The 24747-nt window shown below is 39.9% G+C and overlaps 2 protein-coding genes across 2 annotated transcripts; one reads left to right on the top strand and one right to left on the bottom strand.

Moving 5' to 3' along the window:
• Positions 1–13928: 13928 nt before the first annotated feature.
• Positions 13929–18075, bottom strand: LOC104086855 (homeobox-leucine zipper protein ANTHOCYANINLESS 2-like). Its single transcript, XM_018767599.3, has 8 exons — positions 17692–18075; positions 17485–17602; positions 16744–17394; positions 16356–16457; positions 16039–16251; positions 15234–15396; positions 14779–15140; positions 13929–14680 (listed from the first exon to the last, which is right to left on the bottom strand). Exons 1-8 carry the CDS (start codon positions 17955–17957, stop codon positions 14282–14284), a joined length of 2274 nt encoding a protein of 757 aa, XP_018623115.1. The 5' UTR covers positions 17958–18075; the 3' UTR covers positions 13929–14281.
• A 4841-nt stretch (positions 18076–22916) lies between these two features.
• On the top strand, positions 22917–23654 carry LOC138892714 (uncharacterized). The gene is made up of 2 exons (XM_070176450.1): positions 22917–23039; positions 23103–23654. Exons 1-2 carry the CDS (start codon positions 22917–22919, stop codon positions 23652–23654), a joined length of 675 nt encoding a protein of 224 aa, XP_070032551.1.
• Positions 23655–24747: the final 1093 nt, after the last annotated feature.

The following is a 24747-nucleotide window of genomic DNA, read 5'->3' as shown; positions in this document are numbered from 1 at the left end:
CCTCGATAATGTATGTACACGACTATATGGATCGGGCCGAATGACCTCGGCATAATTCGTGCATAATAGGAGTCTGAATACCCACGAGATTTTCCCTCTTGATTGAACTTGAAAATTACATGATATCCACGTGTGACTAGAGATTGGACAAATTACTTGACAATTCTTATTTGTTGAGATGACATGTACTATATGGAAATTTTAAATTGATATTTCGTTAGAGGCTCACTTTAATTACTATTTCTTATTCTATTGATGTTGTTGTATTTCATGTCTACATATAATTTTCGTATTATATTTATTGGACCACTAGTAATTGTCAATGTCGACCCCTCCTCACTACTTCTTCGGAGTTAGTCTAGATACTCACTAGGTACGCATTGATTTACGTACTCACGCTACACTTCTGCACTAAACGTGCAGGGTCTGACAGGTTCATATGATGGTCATCCTGGCGTGTAGGCGCAACTGCCGAGGGGATTTATGGTGAGCTGCTTTCTATACTACGCACTGCGGCCCTCAGTGTCTCCATCTTATTTATTTACTTGATCCTGTCTATTTTATATCCCAAACAGATGTTGTATTATTATTGCACTCTTTAGCAGACGCTCATGCACTTGTGACACCGGATTTTGGGGATGTTCTAGAATTTGTTTATGGTTTTGCTTAACATTGACACACTTTTACTTTATATTTTACTTACATTGTATGTATGTACGATTTTCTAATGCATTAATTTCCTTATCTAATAAGATTCATGATTTCAAGAATAGTAAAATAAGTAATTATGTTGGTAGTTCATTGTTGGCTTGCCTGTCGGCGACATTGGGATTTCAACCTAAGGTTAGGTTTGTTACTTATTGAGTACATGGGGTCGGTTGTACTCATACTACACTTTTGCACCTTGTGTGCAGATTTTGGATGCTGATATTGCTGTGTATGGCGGGATCTGGAATTGAAGATGTACATGCGTTTCGGTCATAGCTGCCTCTTATTCTTGGTAGCTTTAGAATTTTAATCTGTTCATGTATATCTCAAATAAATGATGTATTTTAATTCATACCAGCTTTGTAAATTCTAAATCTTAGAAGCTCATGATTTGTACTACCGGTCCTTGGGAAATGTATAAAGGTTTAGTTATTTTATCATTTATTTGTCTCAATAAATCTCATTAAATTGGATAGTTATTAATTGGCTTACCTAGCGGGTTGGGTTTGGTACCATCACGACTAGTTAGATTTTGGGTCGTGACAAGTTGATATTAGAGCTCTTGGTTCATAGGTTCTATGAGTCATGAGCAAGTGTCTAGTAGAGTCTTGCAGATCAGTATGATGACGTCCATACCTACCTTCGAGAGGCTATAGGGCATTTAGGATAAACTTCCCATCTTTCTTTCCTTATCATACGACATTGATTCAGCTTGAAGCATAACTCTTTGAATTCCTTCCACTCATTCGTATGCATATGTGAGCGCTCGGTACCAGTTGTGCATCGACGACTTGTGATTCTATGGATGATGTGCGAGATGTGATTTCTGTGTGCTGATGATGGGCCAGTCTGGAGGACTTGAGGCCGGGTTTTGACTGTAGCTTGAGCACATGGATTTCGGTTGTGTGAGCACGTGCTTTTGGACTTATAAGACTGGTAGTGTCCATATGGGTAAAATTTGTGACTCGATGAGTGGTTGGATGGCTATATAATGTGACTGCGAGATGTGTTCAGAAGGTTTGAAAGTGACAAGAAGAGTTTGCTTGAGGTGTAGAAAGGACTATTAGGTGCTTGATTTCTGTCTTGATGTGACGTATATTCTCGAGTTATGAATATATTGGAGGATCTTTCATGTTGTTTATTTGTGGAGCGAAGTAGATTCTCAGGGCTTGTTGATTAGCTAAGACTCAGGAAGATTAGGTGATTACGTAGTAGTTGTGGCTGTGAAAGGGTATAGAGAGATGTCAGTTTGGGGCTAAGCAGGTGAGTTATCACCTACGGAGTAATCTACAGATGTGTGATCCTTATGATGTTGTGTGGAGGCTTTCTTTTCTACCCGTGGTTATATTTATGCGATTTGAGTTTGGATCGGTTGTAATAGTTGATCTGACCATCACGAGGATGAATGTGAGATTTGCAGATGATTTGAGGTATTAGCTGGTTTGTGTTACATGAGCATATGAAGGATAAAGTTGAATTTTGGTGCGGGATTATGGCAGTAATAGAGTATGGGCATTGTGAGTTATCGAGTGTTTTGATTTTTGGCTCTGAGCTAAGTGGGGGAGTCTTTTATCGATGAGTGGATTGCATGGTTTTGTGTTGTACTGGTTTCTATTTGAGGCATACTTGTGAATCGGTTATGACTTGCAGAGGTTGGTTTGGAGGATGACTTAAGCAAGGAAATTTCTGGATGCAGGGTGTATTACACTTTATGGGTATATGAGAATCATGAAATGATTGAGTTGTTATTCGTGTATGATATAGTACGCACGGAGTAGGAATTTGCTCGGTTGCATTAAGGCGGGGTTACTTCTTTGAGTGTTGCCGTGCTACTGGGGCACAGATCGTTCGGCCCGTTTGGGTGGTGCAATTCATATTTGAATAGAGTGGGTGACTCTCGAGATGGTTCTAATGGATTCAAGATTTATATGTAGCAATTGAGAATTTTTCTAGATTTGTATATGGCTAGGATCTGAGATTTACATTGGATGTTGTCGAGACTCGCGGTATTTCTATATCATTATGGATTCTACATTTCAGTATCAGGGAGGTAAAGGAAATAATTTTAGGTTCACATAAGGTCTCTTCAGATTGGGTATCTTGATTTTGGTACTTTGGGGGTGCTAAGAGGGAATACATGGGCTTATGGGCCTTAGGGCAGTGTGGTTTTTATACTAGGATCTCTTATGGTGAGCTTTGGGGTAAGGATCGTGGTGTTCTCGCAAGGAGAAGTATCAACTTGAGGGTAATTTGGAAGGAACTCGGAGAAATAGGACAACTAGGTGGTAGGTTAGATCAGCACGACAATGGATATGATCGGTTCTTTGGGTACTTATGATATAGTAAGCTTCTATAGGTATTTTGTGGCAATACTCTTGGGCTTGGAAACCTGCGTGGCTTGGTTGAGTTAGAGAAATTCAGTTCTTATGGCGTAGTTATGTGAAAATGGGTTTTGAAGAGTCCTTGATGATTTCTTCCACGGTTTGAGATGGATATTTCCTACCGGCATGAGGAGCATGTTATGTATTGTGGTTTTTTTTCTCCTGGATGGGATCAAATGGAAGATTTATGATTGATCGGGTATGTGTTCTACTGGTGTCTCAGAGTTGATTATGAAATTCTTGTGCATTTCATAGGATGGTATGATAGATGCGGTGTGTTGTGTGGGGTTGAGATTTGCATGTGCAAGGTCGCGGTTCATATTTGAAGAGAAGGTCATGAATTTCTTTTTGACAACATAGACAATTTCAGATGACTAGATGAATGTTATTACTACTTGGTATTGCCTGAGAAGGGTGCGCATTTCAGAAGGTGCACTGTGTTTTGACTTACGGATGCTTCATTGGTATTGCGGTACTCGCCAGATTTTGCTATGTGGCACAGAAGAATTATAGAAGTATTCCTCTTGGGATGATCCTGTATGAGAGATGTGTTAGATATTCAGGCAGTGGAGTTGGGATCAGATATAGTGATTCGTGTGTTTTATGGATTTGGAGACTGGGAGTTCTCAGAAGCAGGTTGTTTCGTGGTTGTGGACTGTGAAGATGTGGCCAAAGCTAGCCAGATGGCAGTATGTGTTATGGTTAGGTCATTGTGGACTTTCAGAGGGTTAATTATCTATTTGTGGATGACAAGGGTTGATTTGGGGGCTCATTGGTAGGCCTAATGAAGATGTGTATTCTACACCGGGTCGGATTGGTTGACTACGTACTGCTATTGTTGATGGTTGTGCCATTCGGTTAGAATTGATCTCATTCGTATCTGGTATGTTCTATGTGTTACTCTTCTATACTACGAGGGGTGGTGATTTGTTGGTTATATGCACCCCCAATACGGTTCTGTTTGGGCCTTGTAGCGAAATTAGAGCGAGATGATTTTTGGGATGTTGAATGGTTGATTGTGCCTTGGTTATGTTCTCTCCGGACTGTGGTATATTGTGGTATTTTCTTCTCCATGGTTATGGTCATACACTTTGTGTATTTGATGTCGAATTGCATGTAGTTGTTGATTTTGAGCATGGTGGCTTGAGGTGTTGCATCTGGACCGGTGTTTGGATAGGGTCACGTATTGCAACAAAGTTATGTTGGGATATGATCCTTTGTGTTAGATTCGTGTGTCTTGGTTCTACTATGTATGACGGGCTCATAGCATTGCGGTTGTGGTGGTACTTGTTGAACTTGTGGGACGATTCTCTCGTTTGAGTAATTTTCCATGTTTAAGTACATTTGAATTGTTTCTTATTGGTGCACGGATTGCACGGTTGTGACTTTAGGTTGTATTGGTGTGGCATGTCAATAGAATAGTTGTGATTGATGATGTAAGGTCATTGGACCTAGAATGGATACTATCGGATTTGATTACGGTATGTTTGGAAGAATAATATCGAAAGTTGACTTAGGACTTGGCTTTGGTTCCTTTCGAACGAGAGAGACCTCCATAACTCGTTGATCTGATGAGTGGTTAAGAGTTTCTACATGTTTCTTTCATCATTGGCAGTGTACAAAGGTTCAGAACAAGATTTTAGTTGATATGAAGTTTGTTACCGGTGTCGGTTTGGTTATCGAGCAGCTATTGCGGTCGAAAGTTATTGCTATGAGTATTTGAGTTATGTGGTATATCATTTGATTGTGTCTTGGGTTATGGTTATGGCTTGATGCAGCTTGTTCAGACTTATACAGTGAGTAGATGTGAGATTCAGGTCTTATAGGAAATTTTAGATGTAGGAAATTGGATTCTAAGGTTTCTAGGCTAAGGTTGAATTAAGAAACTTCAGTTAGGTTGTGTCGTCAGGCTTATATGGATTAGGGTGACGTGGGATCACCCCCGGGTATGTGCATGGTAAGGTTACACGGAGGTTTAACGGCTTAGGAACAACTCTTGGCACGTTCGAGGACGAACGTATGTTTAAGTGGGAGAGAATGTAACGACTCGACCGGTCGTTTTGAGAATTTGCACTTCGCTCGGTGGTTTGAGGGCATGAGTAGCTCCGTATGATGTATTACGACTTGTGTGAATCGTCGCGCTTGGTTTTTCAGGTGATTCAGAAGTGATTTGGAAGAATGAATTTCATGTTTGAAGCTTTAAGTTGGAAGAGTTGACTAAGTTTGACTTTTGTGTATTTGAACCCGAAACGGAGTTTTGATGGTTCCGTTAGGTCCGGATGGTAATTTTAGATTTTTAAGTCGCGATTGGGTTTTTACTGTGAAGCATGAGTTAAATATTTAACGAGCAAAGTTGGTATCGCATTGACTTTGACTTTGATGAAATCGGGTTCGGATTGTGGTTCCGGAAATTGGAATAGCTTCATTACGTCCATTGAGACTTGTGTGCAAAATTTGGGTTCATTCCTAATTGATTCATTCCGGATTGATAAAATTTAAAGCTTATTAAGTTTGAATTGAGGTGCGATTCGTGGTTTAGATGTTGTTATATGTGATTTGAGGCCTCGAGTAGGTCCGTATTACGTTATGGGACTTGTTGGTATATTTGGATGGGGTCCTGATGGGCTCGGGTGAGTTTCGGATGGGTTTTTAACGTGTTTGGTATTTTGGCATTGTATTGAGCATAAGCATATAATGATCCAAAGGTCCATTTTTAGTTCTAGAGATCGGAATTCGATTTCGAGACTTCCAAGAGTTGGATAATGATTTATAGGAATGATCTGGAATGTTTAGTCTAATTTTATTAAGTCGCGATTGGGTTTTTACTGTGAAGCATGAGTTAATTATTTAACGAGCGAAATTGGTATTGCATTGAGAAAATGAGCTCCGAATTGAGTTTCGACTGAACGGTTAGGTTCGTATTATTATTTTTGACTCATAGAAGCAAGAATCGTCAAATTCCGAGTTCGTATGAGGGAGTTAGAGTCTTTTTAGTGAAAAATAAATTGTTGGTTCAAGCAAGTTCTGGTGCGCACCTTTAACGACCAGATTTGGTACCTTTAGCTTCCCGTTGCTTTTACAGAACTTCCTTCTTGTATCAACAAATCATCGCCCATTAATACAACACCAACATTGTTTGATTCCAAATTCAGAGCAATGCCTATTGTACCATCTTCAACCAGATTTGGACTTTTAGCGACCACATTAGTGTTTTTATTGGACAGTTTTTTTTATAAACTTATTTCAACATTTTTGGAGCTAAGGAACTCGGATTTAGGTGATATTTTAGAGGATTTTCACCAAATGGATTGGGGTAAGTATTTTTGACTCGATTTTGATTATTTTCTATGATTCCATCTTCATTTTTGGTCTTTAATTTGATTAATCTAAAGGAGAAATTGGGGGGTTTTGTCTAAAGTTTCATAAAGTGAATGTTTGAGTTTTGAACATCCATTCAGAGTCAGATTTGAGTGAAATTAGTATGGTTGGACTCGTAATTGAATGAGTTATCGGATTTTGTAAGTTTTGTCGGGTTCCGAGGTTTGGTCCTGGGATTGACTTTTTGCTTGACTTAGGGCCTTTGATTTAAGATTCCACCTTTATCATTTGGAATTTTTTCCTTAGGCATTATTTGATGTTCTTGAGTTGCTTTTGGTTAGTTTCGAGCTCTTGGAGGTCGGTACGCACGGGATGGCATTTTTAGAGTATTGTTGGGCTTGCTCGGTATTGGATTCGGCTTATTCAAGGTAAGTAACACTTCTAAACTTGGTGCTGAGGGTATGAACCCCTGACTTTGCGTATTATGTGTTTGGTGTTGAAGTGACGCATATGCTAGGTGACGGGCGTGTGGGCGTGCACCATGTGAATTGTGACTCGGTTATTCATGTGGTACTGTGTAGTTACCTAATCTTATTTGTATCCATGAAATCTCTACGTGCTAGAGTAATTGAGTTTTGATCCATGTTAGAAACTATGTTTAGGCTATATGCTTATTCTGTTGGGACCCACTAAGATCATATATGTTGTTGAGTTATTTGCTTAAATTGCAGTTACATACTCAGTCATACTCATTCATTGGCATATCATATCTTAGTCTCTGTTGCTATTTATTAATAAATTATATCATCATGTTGGGCTGATTTTCATGACATAGTGAGCCCGAGAGACCGGAGAGATTGATGACTGAGTGAGGCCGAGGGCCTGATTGTGAGGATGTTTATGGGATCGGGCTGCACGCCGTAGCAGGTTTTATTGATTCATGCCATGATTGGCTTATTATAGCGCTTGGGATGGATCTGCCCCTCCGGAGTCTGCACACCCACAATGAGCGCAGGTACTTACTGAGTACGAGTGCCGAGTGCGAGTGCCGATCGCGACTGTCGAGAGACTGGGAGGATTGAGTGACTGTGAGGACTGAGTGACTATGAGGAATGAGTGATTGGGAGGACTGAGCGAGTTGATACTCCGAGAGTATGCATATGGTTATATCACTGCGTTGCATTACAATTGGCATATATGCATTGAGATGCGCTTCCTCGTGCTATACGTTATAGTGACACTTATGACATTCACATGCACATTGACATGTAGGCATAGAGATGTACTTTCTTCATGTCATCTGATATTAAGACTTCTTATCTGTTGTTGAAAGTTTTTGGGAAAAATCACAAATTTCTGACTTACTCATATTGTTTTGAGATTACTGTGAAAGATTTGGGATTTGCTGTTATACTTGAAAAGCATGACTATTTTCCGTAACTGTGAACTAGCTAAGCATTATATCTCTGAGTTATTTCCTGTACCACTTTTATTATATTGTTATAAGTTGTTGTTGGCTATTGGTATTGGACTCTGACTTTTATTCCAGCTCGTCACTACTTTCAACCTAAGGTTAGGTTTGTTACTTATTGAGTACATGGGGTCGGTTGTACTCACACTACACTTATGCACCTTGCGTGCAGATTTTCGATGCTGATGTTGCTGTGTATGGCGGGAGCTGGAATTGAAGATGTACTTGCGTTCTGGTCATAGCTTGCCACCCCTGAGCCTTACCTCCCTTCTACGCGAACGCGTCACCTATCTCGCGTTCGGGATGAACAACCTGCCTCAACTTCGCGAACACGTCCCTGAACTCGGGATCGCGAAGAACAATTCCACCAGCCACCAAACAACCCTTTGCGATCGCGATCCTCCCTTTGTGATCACGTATAAGGAAACTAGATGCACAGTTTCAGCAGTTCAACAATGTCCAAAATGAAGCAGAACCTGATCTGAATCACACCCGAGGCTCCCGGGACCCTGTCCGAACATACCAACAAGTCCTAAAACACAATATGAACTTAGTCGAAGCCTCAAATCATATCAAACAACATCAAAATCATAAATCGTACCCCAATTTAATCCTAATGAATCTAATGAACTTCCAACTTCTAAAACCAATGCCGAACCATATCAAATCAACTCTGAATGATCTCAAATTTTTCACACTAGTCTCAAATGACATAACAGACCTATTCTAACTCCCAAAACCAAAATCCGAACCCAAAAATCGATAAAGTTAACTCTCGGTAAAACCTTTCAGACTTCCAAACCTTCGACTTTCCAACTTTTACCAATTCGAGCAAAAACAACCTACGGACCTCCAAATCAATATCCAGACATATGTCCAAGTCCAAAATCAACATACGAAGCTATTGGAACCATCAAAACTCCATTACGGTCAACTCTTTCAACTTAATCTTTCAACCTTGGGACTAAGTGTCCCAATTCACTTCAAAACCTCCCCGAAACCAATCCAACCACCTCGGCAAGTCACATAACCACAAATAAACGTAAAAGGAGCGATAAATAGGGGAACGAGGCTGAAATATTCAAAATGACCGGCCGGGTCATTACATTCTCCCCATCTTAAACAAACATTCATCCTCGGACGGGTCTAGAATCATACCTAGAGTCTCAACTCGGTCTCCCAAGTAGCCTCATTGAGTGGTTGGCCTCTCCATTGAACCTTCACCAAAGTTATATTCTTTGATCTCAATTTTCGAACTTGCCGATTCAAAATGGCCACCGGCTCTATATCATAAGTCAAATCCCCAGCTAACTGAACCGTGCTGAAGTCCAAAACATATGATGGATCACCATAATACTTCCAGAGCATAGAAACAAGAAACACTGGGTGAACACCCGATAGTCTAGGTGGCAACGCAAGTCTGTAGGCCACCTCTCTAATCCTCTCAAGCACATCAAAAGGACTAATATACCAAGGGCTCAACTTGCCGATAGTCAAGGTGGCAACGCAAGTCTGTAGGCCACCTCTCTAATCCTATCAAGCACATCAAAAGGACTAATATACTGAGGGCTCAACTTGCTCTTCTTTACAAATATCATCACACCCTTTATGGGCGAAACTCTGAGTAACACATTCTCACCCACCATATATTCAATATCACGAACCTTTCTATCAGCATAACTCTTCTACCTAGACTGTGCTGCATGAAGTCGATCTTGAATCAACCTGACTTTCTCCAAGGCATCCTGAACCAAATCATTACCCAACAACCTAGCCTATCTGGCTCAAACTAACTGTCACGACCCAATTCCCATAATAGGTCATAATGAAAGTAGTGACGAGCTAGGACAAAGGTCAGAGTCCAACACCAATAGCCAACAACAGCTCATAACAATATAATAAAAGTGGTACATGAAATAACTCAAAGATATAATGCTCAACTAGTTCACAGTTACGGAAAATATTCATGCTTTTCAAGTATAACAATAAATCCCAAATCCTTCACAGTAATCTCAAAAAAAATATGAGTAAGTTAGAAATTTGTGATTTTTCCCAAAAACTTTCAACAACATATAAGAAATCTCAATATCATATGACATGAGAAAAGTACATCTTTATGCCTACATGTCAATGTGCATGTGAATGTCATGAGTGTCACTGTACCGTATAGCACGAGGAAGCGCATCCCCATGCCTACATGCTAATTATGCATGCCAACTGTAATGCAACGCAGTGATAAAACCATATGCATACTGTTAAAGTGTCAACTCGCTCAGTCCTCCCAATCACTCAATCCTCATAATCACTCACTCCTCACAGTCACTCAATCCTCCCAGCCACTCGGCACTCGCACTCAGTAGGTACCTGCGCTCACTGTGGGTGTGCAGACTTCGGAGGGGCAGATCCAACCCAAGCGCTATAATAAGCCAATCGGCATGAATTAATAAAGCCTGCTACGACGTGCAGCCTGATCCCATAAACATCCTCATAATCAGACCCCCGGCCTCACTCATTCATCAATCTCTCGAGTCTCTCGGGATCACAATGTCATGAAAATCAGCCCAAAATGATGATATGATGTATCAATAAATAGCAACAAAGACTGAGATATGATATGCCAATGAATAAGTATGACTGGGTATGTAACTGCAATTAAGCAAATAACTCAACAACAGATATGACCTCAGTGGGTCCCAACAGAATAAGCATATAGCCTAAATATGGTTTCTAACATGGATCACAGCTCAATTACTCTAGCACGTAGAGATTTTATGGATACAAATAAGATTAGGTAACTACAAAGTACCACAGGAATAACCGAGTCACAATTCACACGGTGCACACCCACACGCCCGTTACCTAGCATATGCGTCGTCTCAACACCAAACACATAACACGTATAATCAGGGGTTCATACCCTCAGCACCAAGTTTAGAAGTGTTACTTACCCTGAACAAGTCGAATCTAATACCGAGCAAGCCCAACAATACTCTAAAAATGCCATACCATGCGTACCGACCTCCGAACGGCTTGAAACTAGCCAAAAGCAACTCAAGAATATCAAATAATGCCTAAGGAAACAATTCCAAATTATAAAGGTGGAATCTTAAATCAAAGACCCAAAGTCAACTAAAAAGTCAAACCTGGGCCCGCACCTCGGAACCCGATGAAACTTATAAAATTTGACAACATATTCCATTACGAGTCCAACCATATTAGTTTCACTCAAATCCAACTCCGAATCGATGTTCAAAACTCAAAAATTCACTCTATGAAACTTTAGACAAAAACCCAAATTTTTCCTTTAGATTCATGAAATTAAAGACCCAAAATGAAGATGGAATCATGGAATATAATCAAAACCGAGTAAAAAATACTTACCCCAATCCATATGATGAAAATCCTCTAAACAATCGCCCAAATCCAAGTTCCTTAGCTCCAAAAATGTTGAAATGAGCTTATAAAAAAAACTGCCCAATAAAAACACTAATGTGGTCGCTAAAAGTTCAAATCCGGTCGCTAAAGGTACAAAATCTGGTCGCTAAAGGTGCACACCAGAACTTGCTTGCACCAATAATTTGTTTTTCACTAAAAAGACTCTAACTCCCTCATACGAACTCGGAATTCGACGATTCTTACGAACCTAATCGTTCAGTCGAAACTCAATTCGGACCTCATTTGCTCAATGTGATACCAACTTCGCTCGTTAAATAATTAACTCATGCTTCGTAGAAAAAATCCAATCGCGACATAATAAAATTATACCAAACATTCTGGATCATTCCTATAAATCATTATCAAACTCCTGGAGGTCTCGAAATCGAATTCTGATCTTTAGAACTAAAAATGGACCTTTGGATCATTATATGCTTATGCTCAAAACAATGCCGAAATATCAAACACGTTAAAAACCCATCTGAAACTCACCAGAGCCCTCCGGGACCCGGTCCAAATATACCAACAAGTCTCATAACATAACACAGACCTACTCAAGACATCAAATCACGCATAACAATATCGAAACGACGAATCGCATCTCAATTCAAACTTAATGAATTTTAAATTTTATCAATCCAGAATGAACCCAAATTTTGCACACAAGTCTCAAATGATATAATGAAGCTATTCCAATTCCCGGAACCATAATCCGAACCCGATTTTATCAAAGTCAACTCCCGGTCAAACTTATAAACTTTTCAAACCTTCAAATTTTCCAACTTTCACCAATTAGCGCTGAAACCTTCTAGAAATATCCAAATTCAAATCCGGACGAGTCCAAAATTACCATCCGGACCTAACGGAAACATCAAAACTCCGTTCCGGGATCAAATACACAAAAGTCAAACTTGGTCAACTCTTCCAATTTAAAGCTTCAAATATGAATTCATTCTTCCAAATCACTTCCGAATCACCTGAAAAACCAAGACCGACGATTGATACAAGTCGTAATACATCATATAGAGCTATGCATGCCCTCAAACCACCGAGCGAAGTGCAAATGCTCAAAACGACCGGTCGGGTCGTTATATTTGCATATACACAGAAGATTAAATTAACGGTTCTTATAAGTATAAAGTTTAAGTTCACAATCTAATGATGGAATTGGACAAACCATAAGGAATGATTGTAGCACAAGATTAATTATAATTTATCTTGATTATGGGAATGGTTTGATTACAACTTCTTGTGCTAGTATATTTTGTAAGTATTGAATGGACCAAGTAGAGATAATTATTTTATAGTGACTTAATAAAATAAACTCTCTAGCCATTAAATGTACTTATACCTTTAATCTTGATATAATTATTATTAGTTGTGTATATTATTATTGTTTTGATTTGTTAAAAGGCGAGATTCTTTCGTGGGTCAATATGCCTGGTAAACTGGATAATAATAATGAACATTGGCGAAATAATAGTTAGTTGATAGAATCCATCTCTCGATTTAGAGATTGATGATACATCTTTATGAAAGCTTATAAATTTTAATGTGTAAACCTGACCGGTGGATTTTGTATCCGACATGAAATAAGTTAAGCGAATGTCTAAAGGAAATAATAAATAAATTAAATTATCAGTAATTTAATTTAATTTAATTGATTAGTATCTGAATCTTAACATGGGGAGTTAAATAAGTTTTACTGGATGAATTTCGAAATTGAATAAGGAGTGCAATCACAAATTTTTAGTGGAATAATTCGTAATTTATTATGGTGGATATTAATTTCGAAAATTAGAAATTAATTCCATAATTGGAAGCCTTGTTAATTAAATTTTGTGGTCCCTGCTGTGCTTAAATATACTAGAAAATAAATGAATCATTTTCCTGGTAGAAAAGAAAATCCAATAGGTTTTGGAAAAGAGTTTTAACCCTTAAAACTTGTGCTATAAATACATAAGATTTTCTACCTATAGGAAGTAGAATATGGTGGCCGAAAATTTCAGCCAAGTTTTCCTAGAAATTTCGCCCACATGAATTTACTATTTCATGATGTTATTTGGGTAACACAGTAGAAGACCGTGGAATGTTCGGGAATCCTGATCTTGCTGATAGTGGAGATTCATTGAGTTGCTGTGGAACTGGAAGCTCACGTGACAGAGGAGCTTTGTTCACGCTTCAAGAGGTAACCCGTGAAAACCCGAATATACTAGTTGTCTAGATTACATGTGATTGTGATAGTGGGATTGCTTCCGCTACTTATAATAATCCATCAAATATGTCACCCTCCTCGAGAATTTCTGTAATGAAAAGGTTTAAGCTGAAATTTCACAAGTTATTTTCCTTTTTTACAACCATTTTAACTCTTGTTCCCTTTCAATTGTTTTCAGTATTCATAATGTCAAGTGTCAACCTCGAAAACTATCACCAATCATATTCTCAAATGGTAGGATTTAGTGAATTACCACCAAAAAGTGTGATTCAGACCAATCATAAGCTGAAACTTTCACTCGTTCTACTATGAAATTGGCTGGAGAATAAGACGTACCAGTCATATATAATATAACAAAAATCAAACGATCAGTAGACTAGGAAAACGGAGAAGATTTAGGTAAACTCAAAACAGTAGGACACAATATCATACTACCATTAACACTGAAATGGACTCGAGCAAAAAACAACATCAATGTCTCATCTTCCGACAGAAACACATATCTAAGCTAGAGAGAGCTAACTCTTTGTCTTCCGAGGCATCCAAAGTCAATGCCGAACCTCGTTCTTGACTCCAAACCTTTTCTATAACCTTACACATAGCTCTTAACATGCACTGACTTATTTTTTATGTATTTGACACTCATAAAGTTTGATATTTCCCCAAAAAAGGAAAAAAAGAAAGAAAGAAAAGAAGCAAAGACTCAAAACATAAAAAGTAATGAACCAACAGATAGCAATTAGTCTTGGAGTATCACTTGCTCTTGAAAGCAGATTTGATACCATGAATTGTATGAGAGATGAGATTATTTACTTTTTGGACTGACTCCATAGATAGCTTTGCAGCGGGCGAGCTAGTCACCAATACTTGGAACCCGATAGTCACTAGAGATCCAGTACCGCTAAAGCCATTATCTTTCTCCCAAGAAGTTCCAACATTGCAGTTATTGGCCCCGGAATAATCTTGAAAACAGTCGGGAACTATAGCAATTCCAGATGGTAGGAAAGCCACTGAAGAAGAATCTCCTCCATTCATCACCACATCCATATCTGCAGCATCAATTGTTGCATATACTATAAGGGATCCTGTTGCGTCCGTGCAAGTATCTTGCAAAATCAGCATGTTGTTTTCACTGTCACTGATTGCATTCCCCTGCAAGTCCAAGCCAATAGGAATCTTATTTAGAACACAGCAATTAGAACTAATTAATTTCGTCATGTTTCCAGAAAACACAACAATTAATCACTCACATTAGCACGGAAAAGAGAGATGCTATTATCAATATTTTGACCCTTGGCAATATGGACCATCTGTTGCATAGGACCACTATTGAACAAAATATCCCATTGACTCCTTGTTTGTTCATTCAACAGGAAGTCTAACAAACGTTGTTGTTTCACCGGCAACCAGATGGTCTTTGTAGCACTCAACATCACACCAATAGGCTCACCAGGGTCACCAATGTTCTTCCTCATCATCAATTTTGCATCTTCTCCATTTGCTTGTTGGATTGATTCCCACTTGTGAATGGTTGCACAAACCCCAGCACAAAAGTTACGTGTCATGCGTTGAGCCAGCATTGCCATACTTGTCTGACCACTTGAACAAACAACTGCCACACATGGAGCTTCATCAGAACCTAGCCGGATTGTTTTTTAGAAGTTAAATTCAAAAGTGTCAGAGAAAATGGCACAATGATGATCACCTGGAGTGTCAACAGAAGACATCAGCATCGCCAAGAACTCAGACTGCCTTTGCAGAGTGGCCATCCACCTTTGTGCGCCAAACCCCAGGCCATTCCTGACCAGAGGGCGGTACAAATGGTGGACTACATTTTCATAATATTCCATGTGCTCGATCCAAGTAACCTGAAAATATTATACTATCAATTTTACAGGCATAAAACCACTAGATAGAGAAGTATGAGCATGCATGAAATATTGAAATAATCATCATAAAAGTAAAACGGCCAAACAACTCAGCTACCAAATCCAGGACTCAATCTCAAGGGAACTTGGAAGCCAAGCATAACAAAAATAGCTGAATTCATAAAAGCCAAAAGATCTCATTTTGGATAAAATAAAGTATAAGCTAGCTAATGTGATAGAAAAAAAGGTATTTGTATATCCAGGTCATGAAGACTAATGCATAACAAACGCAACCTAAGGAAGGATCGGATCACAAGCATCTTAGAGTAAAAAGCATTTGTACCATCACAAGCATTTGTTCAGGTTCTCGGAGTACAACTTTGAAAGTACTCAACTGAGCAGCCCAGACACTGCAAAAGCCTGTAAATAGGATGAACCGGCAGTGTCTACCCAAAAAAGGTCGAAAAACTATAACGACTAGATAGGCCTTACTTAAAAAACTGAGAAAAAGTTCAACTAAGAAAAGAAAATCAAAAACAACAGATTCAATGTAAAATGAGAAACCTAGCTTGTTAAGTTATAGGAAAATGTGGAGTCCTGCATGAGAAGCAAAATGGGAGAAGACCATTGTAGTTGAATTACCTTAGAGTAACCATTAGGCATATCTTGCACAATACAACCAGAAGGGAGCCTCCTGCAATTCCCAATTTCACGAGCTTGTGAACTTTCTTGGATTGTGTCAACAGACACATCCACAACAGCCCAGACACCTTCAGCGTGTTGCTTGCAGAAGCGGAGAAATTTCAATTCACGAGCAGGAACCAGATCAGAAATAATTTGGAATTCAGTTTGAATCTGCAAAGTCAATATATACTTTCAAGCTCTTACCTCATGCAGGAAAAGACAGAACAAAAAACGATATGTGACTTCCAGAAAAATTGTAAGAAAAAACGAATTACCAATTGCAGATTACTGCTCCAGCTTCCACATGTGCTACCTGGAATCACATCGACAACAGAGGTTTTCCCAACAATGCAGGAGAACATCTCCACCCATCGACTCTGCATATATAAAAGCACATTACTTATATAGGAAGAAACAAGAAATAACAGGCCAACACCTAACTTGTTTTCTTGACTTGAAAGTTAAACTTAATTGATTCAAAAAACATGCAGTCACTAATTGCAGCACCACCAAAACAAAAAAGGAAAGAAATACTATGTCAAACACAGTAAAGGTAAGAATAGAACTAAACATAAAAGCAAAAACAAAAGAACAATTATTCACCGCCCCAACAAGTAGTAAACGGGATGAAGGTTTTAACTGAATTCAGGATGAAGAACCTACCATATCCATTAAGGTCTCCACCAGAGTTAGGCTGTTGACAATCACTGTACCAGTCGCGCGAGTTGCTTCTGTTGTGAAATGTCCAGGTTTCATGCCCGTACACGGTGTAAATGATCTAGCATACTCCTCAAGATTCAATGTTTCTCCACCTCCATCCAAGCTTCTGACCCAAAGCGGTTCACCAATCTCAGCCAGCCCAAGAAGCTCGTTCATCGCAGCCAAAGCAAGATCCATCAGCATTGACTTATCAAATGATACATCTACATTAGCCAAGCTTGTGGATATTACTGGCGGAGGACTTGACAGACCATTGTCGAAATTAAGCCCCATTGGTGATGCAGCGTTGGCATAATTTATACCACCGAAGCCATTTATTCCCTCAGGAAGTCCAAATGCAGGATTTGCTTCCAAGGATGATAAAGGCCCCAAAAGTTTGTCGGCCAGGACACTGATCCTCTTGACTTCCTCTTTCAGCCGTTCATACTCAATCTTTGTTTGATGCTCCTCAACATTGATGTCAGCAATAATAGCCTGATTACGACAACGATTGCAAATTGGATTTTTCATGGCTTCCTGCATTGCAATATGCTCTATGCGGAGCCTATCATTTTCTTGTTTCAGAATTCCATTTTCATGGCGTTCCAATTGTGACTGATTCAACAGCATAATTCAATCCCATAATTAAACCAAACATATTTCACACAAGGGGATTAAAGAAAAGAAGGCATATAACACCATTACCTTCATTTGGGTTCTTCTATTCTGGAACCAAAACTTCACCTGCTTGCTGTCCATAGACAGTTTCTTTCCAAGTTCTAGCCTTACTTTTTCGTTAGGATGTGGATTCAGCTTGAAAGCACTGTGACCAAATGGACAGACTAATGAACAAAAATTGGAACTAATATAAACAAAATTAACAAGTAAAAAAGAAATTGGAATGATACACACGTTTCGAGCTCTAGAATTTGGTTGACAGTATGCCTACTGTATTTCCTTGTCTTTGATGAATTACTGAGAGCAGAGTCCTGTTCATCTTCAGATGCAACGCCATTTAAGTTGTCACCATTGGACCTGCGGCTCTCACTTTCATCCTCCTCTTTAGGCCTCCCCATTACAACATTATTCGAACTTTCACCTTTCTCACTCATGTCACTGTGACTTTCCATCTTTGGTTTCTGCACCAATTCAGAATGTATCAATTCAACTGAATACATTAAAAACAGTAAGAAGCAGTAACATTTTTGTTATAATGGTGGTATCGCCTAATTCTGTCGGTATAAACATATCAGAAGCAATCCCCTAGCGTGTTTTGTCCCTCATGAGACTTGATTCCGATTTTTCCATGTTTTAAAAAAGGTAATCCCTCTTGCCCACTTTGGTTGTCCAGTTATTACATGGAGAGTATAATAATTTTTTTTGAGTCGTTAACTAGTATATAAATTTTTTCTTTTTGTTTTTTTAGTTTTTAAATATGTAAATTTTATTTTTTTAAAATAAAAAATTTCATATCCAAATTCATAAGTAAAAAGTTAGTAGTTAGTTTGACCCTCATACTCTACTCAGGTCACATAAATTGGGATTGAGAGAATATAATAGGTTTTTTGAAAGATTTTTCAATTTTTTTCAACCTAAAGGTATTAAAGAAAAGTTTTTTATTATTTCCTAAAAACTGTAAAACGTGAAAAAAAATTCAGTTTTTGAAAAGTGAAACAAAATTTGATGACATTTGGTTGAATAGCCTTTTTTTTTTTTGAAAAGATTTCCAATTTTTGCAAAACTGAAAAGAGAATTTCCTCACCGACTTTTGAGACAAACGCCAGATCAGAAAGCCAGGAAAGAGGTGTGGGTTTTGACCAATTTTCATAGCTATCACGGTGAAGTAGTCCCAGAAATTAGGAAAGCCATAGGGTCTAATACGAACAGAGGAAAAGTAAAGCCAAATGGAAACGAAAGTTAATAGCCAAAAGGATGTAGAAAACAATGAACATGTGGACTTTGCAGTATCTAGGTATTCAAATCCATTGACTCATTAATTTAGATTCTCAGCACACAAATAAGTTCGCTAAAGAATAAAATGTTTCTTTTATTCAATTTAGATAGGTTCGTTAAGGAATGAAACGGTTTTTATTAAGAAATGTATACTCTCGAGACTTAAAATCGTATTTTTAATTAAAGATAGAAGAATTTTAGTCACCTCACTGCATCATGTGATGGATAACTTTGAGTATAGATACACAAACCAACAAAAAAGCTAGCCAGAGGAAGAAACAAGTTGACTCACCACAAAACTCATCTTTTTCTCCTTTTTTTCCACTGCTATACTGAGATCTTGTACCAAAAGTCATATACAGATGAAAAGGACACCACCTTTTTTTAAAGCAAATTTGATAATTCACATACGCTAGAGTTAAAAAGGGACTTTTGAGCATAAATAAAAGAGCTCCAGACTCTGTGGACCTATATATGGAATGGGATCCCGAAAAAAGGTACAAAGAAAGTAATTAATTCAATGAGTTCACACATACCATGCAAAATAAGAATAAAAAAGAAATGGGAATGAATTAATTAGAAGATTAACAGCTTACTTACAGTGACTACACTAATGTTTTCCACGTCTTGAATCGTTGAAGAAATCGAAATGCAGACAAAAGAAAATAACAAAAAGATTATATATGGAGCCTCAGTTATTATTGATTCAGTGAAGCAATGTAGAACAAAAATGTGATTAGTAGTAGCTATATATACAGGTTTTGCATAGACATTAGACTGGAAGGATAAATGGGTCCACTCTGAGGGGTTTCCTATTTAGTTACCAAAAAACAGTGGTCTTAGATGTGAATCCAACGTTGGATTTCTGACAGGTGGGCAGACAGCAAAGACCTGCCCGTGTGTCACTTCCACTTTAAGGTTATGTTTGTCCGGAAAATATTACTATATCCGTTTCAATTTATACAAATGTAATTTGATACGACATGAAATTTAAAAGGAAAAAAAAGGAAGACAGCTAAATCTTGTAGTCTTTGTTTATCCTTAAATCGAATAAAAATTAAATTTGTATGCTGTTTTAAGGATATGTGGTTTGATTTAACACAAATAATCAAGAATATTAAATAAACAAGTTAAAGACAAAATAAACGATCAAACCAGTTGTAATGTTATGGCCTAACCCGAACTTAGATTGAACAGTGTGACCTCGTCCTCGATTGGACCCTTGGTTCGAGCCCAGTTATGAATGAAAAACAGAACAGCTAAATAAGAACTTTAGCCATAGTTAAAAGGCAGAAAAATAAACTTGTATTGCTTTTATTTGTGTGTTACAGTGTGTCTTACAAAAGAAAAACTTCTCCTTTATATAGCAGGAGAGTTTCATCTCTAGTATAAGTCTAAAAAAGGTAAAAATCTTTCTTTTTCGTTAATTATCGATCCATAACCGACATCAAGCGAGATCCGTGCCGTGATTTTCGGTTAGGTGCGAATATCACGACCTTCTAACTGTCGTGTGTAACCGTTTATAGTGTTTCCCGAGGTCTTAGAACTCGTTCTGGGTTCGGGGCGCGTCGCTTTACCATACCGATGATGAGCACATCTTTCACCTTTCATGGATCTCGATATGAAGGGCTCCCAACCTCGATTTCAATCTCGTGCGTCCATGCCCTTCTTCTGTTTTCTTCACCGGGAAATCGGGATATGCATTATCCCCGATTTTACCCGTATACAGATAGTCCCCTTGTTTTCCGGAGAAATAGTTTACCGAAATGACGAGAAATGATAGATGAACCCCGGTTCCTTCCTTCGTACGTTACAACTGAGATGACGGGTAAATCAAAACGTCCCATCAGTCGTGTCGTTCTGACTTCGGACACGTGTCAGTCACCAGCTGGCTGCCTTCGAATGCGAAACGCCGCGCATTGATTGTTTTTCCCCAATAAAAGCTTCAACCTTTTTCACTTCTTCCACTTTCCGATTCTAGATTTTACCTTCGAACTCACTAACGGCTTTTGACTTCTCCAAATCTTCATACATTGCTCTTTGAACCTTCATATCCTCATCTTCAATCCTCATACATTTTATTAGAACCTTCAACCCAGACATTCATACCTTCATACTATCTTCAAATCTTTATATTTTTCTTCAAACTTTCATATTTCCCAAATTACAATGGCAAAAATCTCCAAGTCAGTGCCTCAGCAGGTCGCTCCTTCATCTTTCCACTCGGCCACAGATGTCGAGGTGGCCATTCCTAAAGTAGCTCAGGAGCTCCCCATGAAGAGCTTTGTACCTAGGGACTGCTCTATCGGGAATGCCTTCAAGGTCGAGAAGGCCTCTAGTCAACAGGACCGAGGCGAGGGAGCATGGAGATACATATGCTCTGTTACTGAAAAAATCCTACCCCTAGTCCGAGCGGACTGTTAATGGGAGGGTAAAGATGTGGTCGTCCCCTGGTCCAATGAAGACATTACTACTCACGTGAAGCGGTATTTAAGTGTTTACACTTACCCCTTCACGCTCGCCCTGGTAGACCCCATATTCCTTGCTTTCTGCAAAAAAGGTACGAGGTGTGCCTTGGGCAAATCCCTCGTCCTTTTGGAGGATCGTGATCCTCTTATGCCTTTTCGTGAACAATACCGAAGCTCATCGGTTCACCCTCGATCATCTACTCCACCTATACCGTCCCCGAATCTTCTGAGCGGGGCTGATCAAGCTCGTTCGCCGAGCACACAAGGCTCCTTTCTCGAGCATCGACGAGGACCGAGGCCGAGGTTGGTAGGGGAGGTTTGTTCAGGTGAAAACCAAAGACCTAATCCCTCCCGAGTTTTTATCGTTCCTTGGGAAGTGGAATGCATCGTATATGTATTGTCTTTCTTGAGTATTCATTTCTTTTTATTCTTTCTCTCATCTCCTGTGTTTGATGTCGTTTAGTTGTTGCCCAAGTTCCTAATGCAATTCCTCGCTTCAAGGAGTGGATCGAGGGGATCTGCAAGCAAATGTCGTACTCTGAACGCGCATGGCGCAAGCTTTCAAAGGGCAAATGGGAGGCCCGTTCTCATGGTGAGGTTCTTTCCTAAATAATTACCACCATGCTCTTAACTTACACAGTGCTAACCATTTCTTTTTTCTTATAAGTTTGCCTAAGACTGCCAAACTTAGGCCGTAGGATGAGGACGAGGATCCATCCTCGCTAGCCAAACCCTCTATTTCAGGGAAGCCCGGGCCTGCCGCGAAGGAGAAGAAGAAGAAGAAGAAGAAGAAGAAGAAAAGAAAGTCCTCGGGTTCCTCGGACGCCGTGGCGAAGAAGAAGAATGTGACTATCCAGGTCTGGAAGCCCAAAAAGAGCACCAAGTCATGGGTGCCGAACCCTGATTCCCTCTACCGACTCAAGGAGGAGCCCGAGGATGACGACCTTTTTATTGCTCATAGGTCGACCCTTAACTAGGGGGAGCAGACGACGACCGAGAAAAAAGACCATAAGATCGATCCCCCTCTAACTCGGGAGCCAAAGGGAGAGACGGAGGCCGTAGCCTCCCGGGAAGCTGCTCCTATCCCGAAGGAGGCACCCGGTGTCATCGACATCCTGAAGACACCCTTCTATACCGAGTCCATGCTCGAAGAGGCCCAAGCGGGCAAATAGAATTCAAGCGAGGTGGCACAGGGCCCAGACAATGCCCTCAATACGTTCTTCGACGGCGTGGATATGGCCGCACTTGAGGATTTTTCCAGGCTTGGTCACTTTGAGTTCTCGAAGAAGGATGTGCCATCGGGAGCGGGCGGGCCAAGTTTGAGCCCAAAAGTAGTGAAGCAATTTCCTGCTCCAAGCGTGGACCCCGAGCGCAAGAGAACGGTCGTTCATACAATCTCGGAGGATGCCCAGGTCTTGTCTGCTCCTGTGGATGTAGCCAGCTACCTTCGATGCCTTATGATCGAGGAGGATCAGGCAAAGATGAATGAAGTGGGTACGTAGAGCTTCTTTAACGAGGCACAACAAGTGTAAATCAGGTAAGGCGTCAACCCTTTGTACTCTTTTGTGAATCTCACTTGGGTTTTTAATGTGCCCTACTAACTTCATTGTTTTTCAGGCTCCAGTGCTTCATCATGAAAGCTTCCTCCGGTACCGCTTGGAGATTAGCCAGCTCGAGTTTGAGCTCAAAGAGTAGGTTTGGGAGAAGGACATGTACATGGCTCTTACTGAGCAACGGGACAAGGCCTTCAAAGACCTCCCTATTCTCCAGACCGAGCTGAAAAAGGCTCTGAAGGAGGCCTCGTTCCTTAAGCAAGAACACGCCGACCTGGTTAAGAAGGTAAAGATCTTTGAGGCTAAAAATGAGTAGCTAGTCGTGGTGACTAATAATACAACTTCGTAGGTCCAAGAGAAGATAAACCTGATCGACCAGCTTTGGGCTGAGATGGATGAGGTCAAGGCCACGATCGAAGTGTGGAAGGGCAAGATAGACATGCTTGCTTCAGAGAAGGTAGTTGCGAAAGCGGAGCTAGCATCGGTTGAGAACCAACTCCAGGTGGCAAAGGACAAAGCCGATAAGTGGTCTCGACTAAATGATGATCTCCAGGCACAGCTGAGCTCGGCCGTCACGGAACTGGATGCCCTCGGACAAGAATATGTTGCACTGAGGTCCAAATTGGATGCAACCTCTACTGATGCCGAGGAAATAGTGGCCCAATATAAGACCAATGTGGAGGTAGCCGAGACCCGCTTAAAGACAAAGACTGAGTACATAAAGCGGTTATCCCAGAGAGAGACCCTCGAAGAGATCCATGCCCGAGGGTTTGACCTATCGGCCGAGATTGAAGAAGCTAGGAGGCTCAAGGCCAAGGCAAAGGAGCGCTATGAGCCTAAGGGTTCCGAGGGCTCCGACGATTCTGGCGACGAGTCGGGCCCCGGTGAAGACCATGGGTAGATGCCCTAGTACTTTTCCAATTTTTCCTTATGTATTTTTTTTGTTTATTTTGAGGTCATTCTATCGTGCCTTTGTAAATATATTTTGGAGTATATAAAATTTTCCCATTTCTGGCAATACTGTGTCTTTACCTTTCCAGCATATTCTTGCACTTTCTATTTGCCTATTGTTTTTAATGCCTTAGCATAAAATCAGATGTAGTTCTGGAGAATCCATTTTTCGGAGGTCCGAACGGAGCCCGTCTTCGATGCAACTTTGGTTTACTTGTGGCTTTGAACCCTTGGTGATACCAAAGGTTTTTAAGATGCTTAAGTGTTTTTAGATGATGTTTTTATCGAAGGTAACCTTTTAGTAGGTTTCAATTTTTTGTATGGGGGATACCCCATGGGCTTTAGGATCCAGGATCGAAGAAGCAAAATGCGTAGTAACAAAGTGTAAGGGAAGTAGAAATTTCTTTCATTGTTTAATATGCAAGATACATGATCGAAGGCGCATAAAACTTGTGTCGTGGCTAGAGTGGACTATGTGGGCACGGTACATATGACCATTTGACCCTTACAATGAATCCTAACCACCAAGCCTTAACTTTTAGCACATAAAGTTTCTTTTTCCCTTGCTAAAGATCTTAACCCGGGGGTAATGGCCCCCAGTATTCGAGGTCGAACTCGTGAGGGCTCGGATATTGTTGATTTAATGCAAACGACCATTGATTCTAGTTTAAAACCAGTCTTCAAATCTAAGGTAGCACGTTTTACTGTTGCCTCGTTAAAAACCTTGCCGAAAAACCCATTTCGGGAGAAAACCGGTTCAAGGAAAAAAGAGTGTGACACGTGCTTTCAGACCTAATACCCACATCCATCCTTGGCTGATTACCTGCATATGTTAGTCTGATTTATAACATGATTAAAAATTAATTGAGTTTGCACCTTAGCAGTAGTACCACTTTAAGTGTGTCGCATTCTAGTTGTTTGGTAGTTGTACACCGTTTCCCACTTCGAGTTTATATCGGTTATTCCAGCAACTCGATACGGTCCTTCCCAATTCGGGCACAGTTTCCCTTCGTTCGGGTTCCCGGTGTGTAGTGTTGCCTTTA

The sequence above is a fragment of the Nicotiana tomentosiformis genome, chromosome 5, assembly GCF_000390325.3.
Source record: "Nicotiana tomentosiformis chromosome 5, ASM39032v3, whole genome shotgun sequence".
NCBI classification, from domain to species: Eukaryota; Viridiplantae; Streptophyta; class Magnoliopsida; order Solanales; family Solanaceae; genus Nicotiana; species Nicotiana tomentosiformis.
Note: the sequence above shows the minus strand (reverse complement) of the source record. Positions and strands in the feature narration are given on the sequence as shown.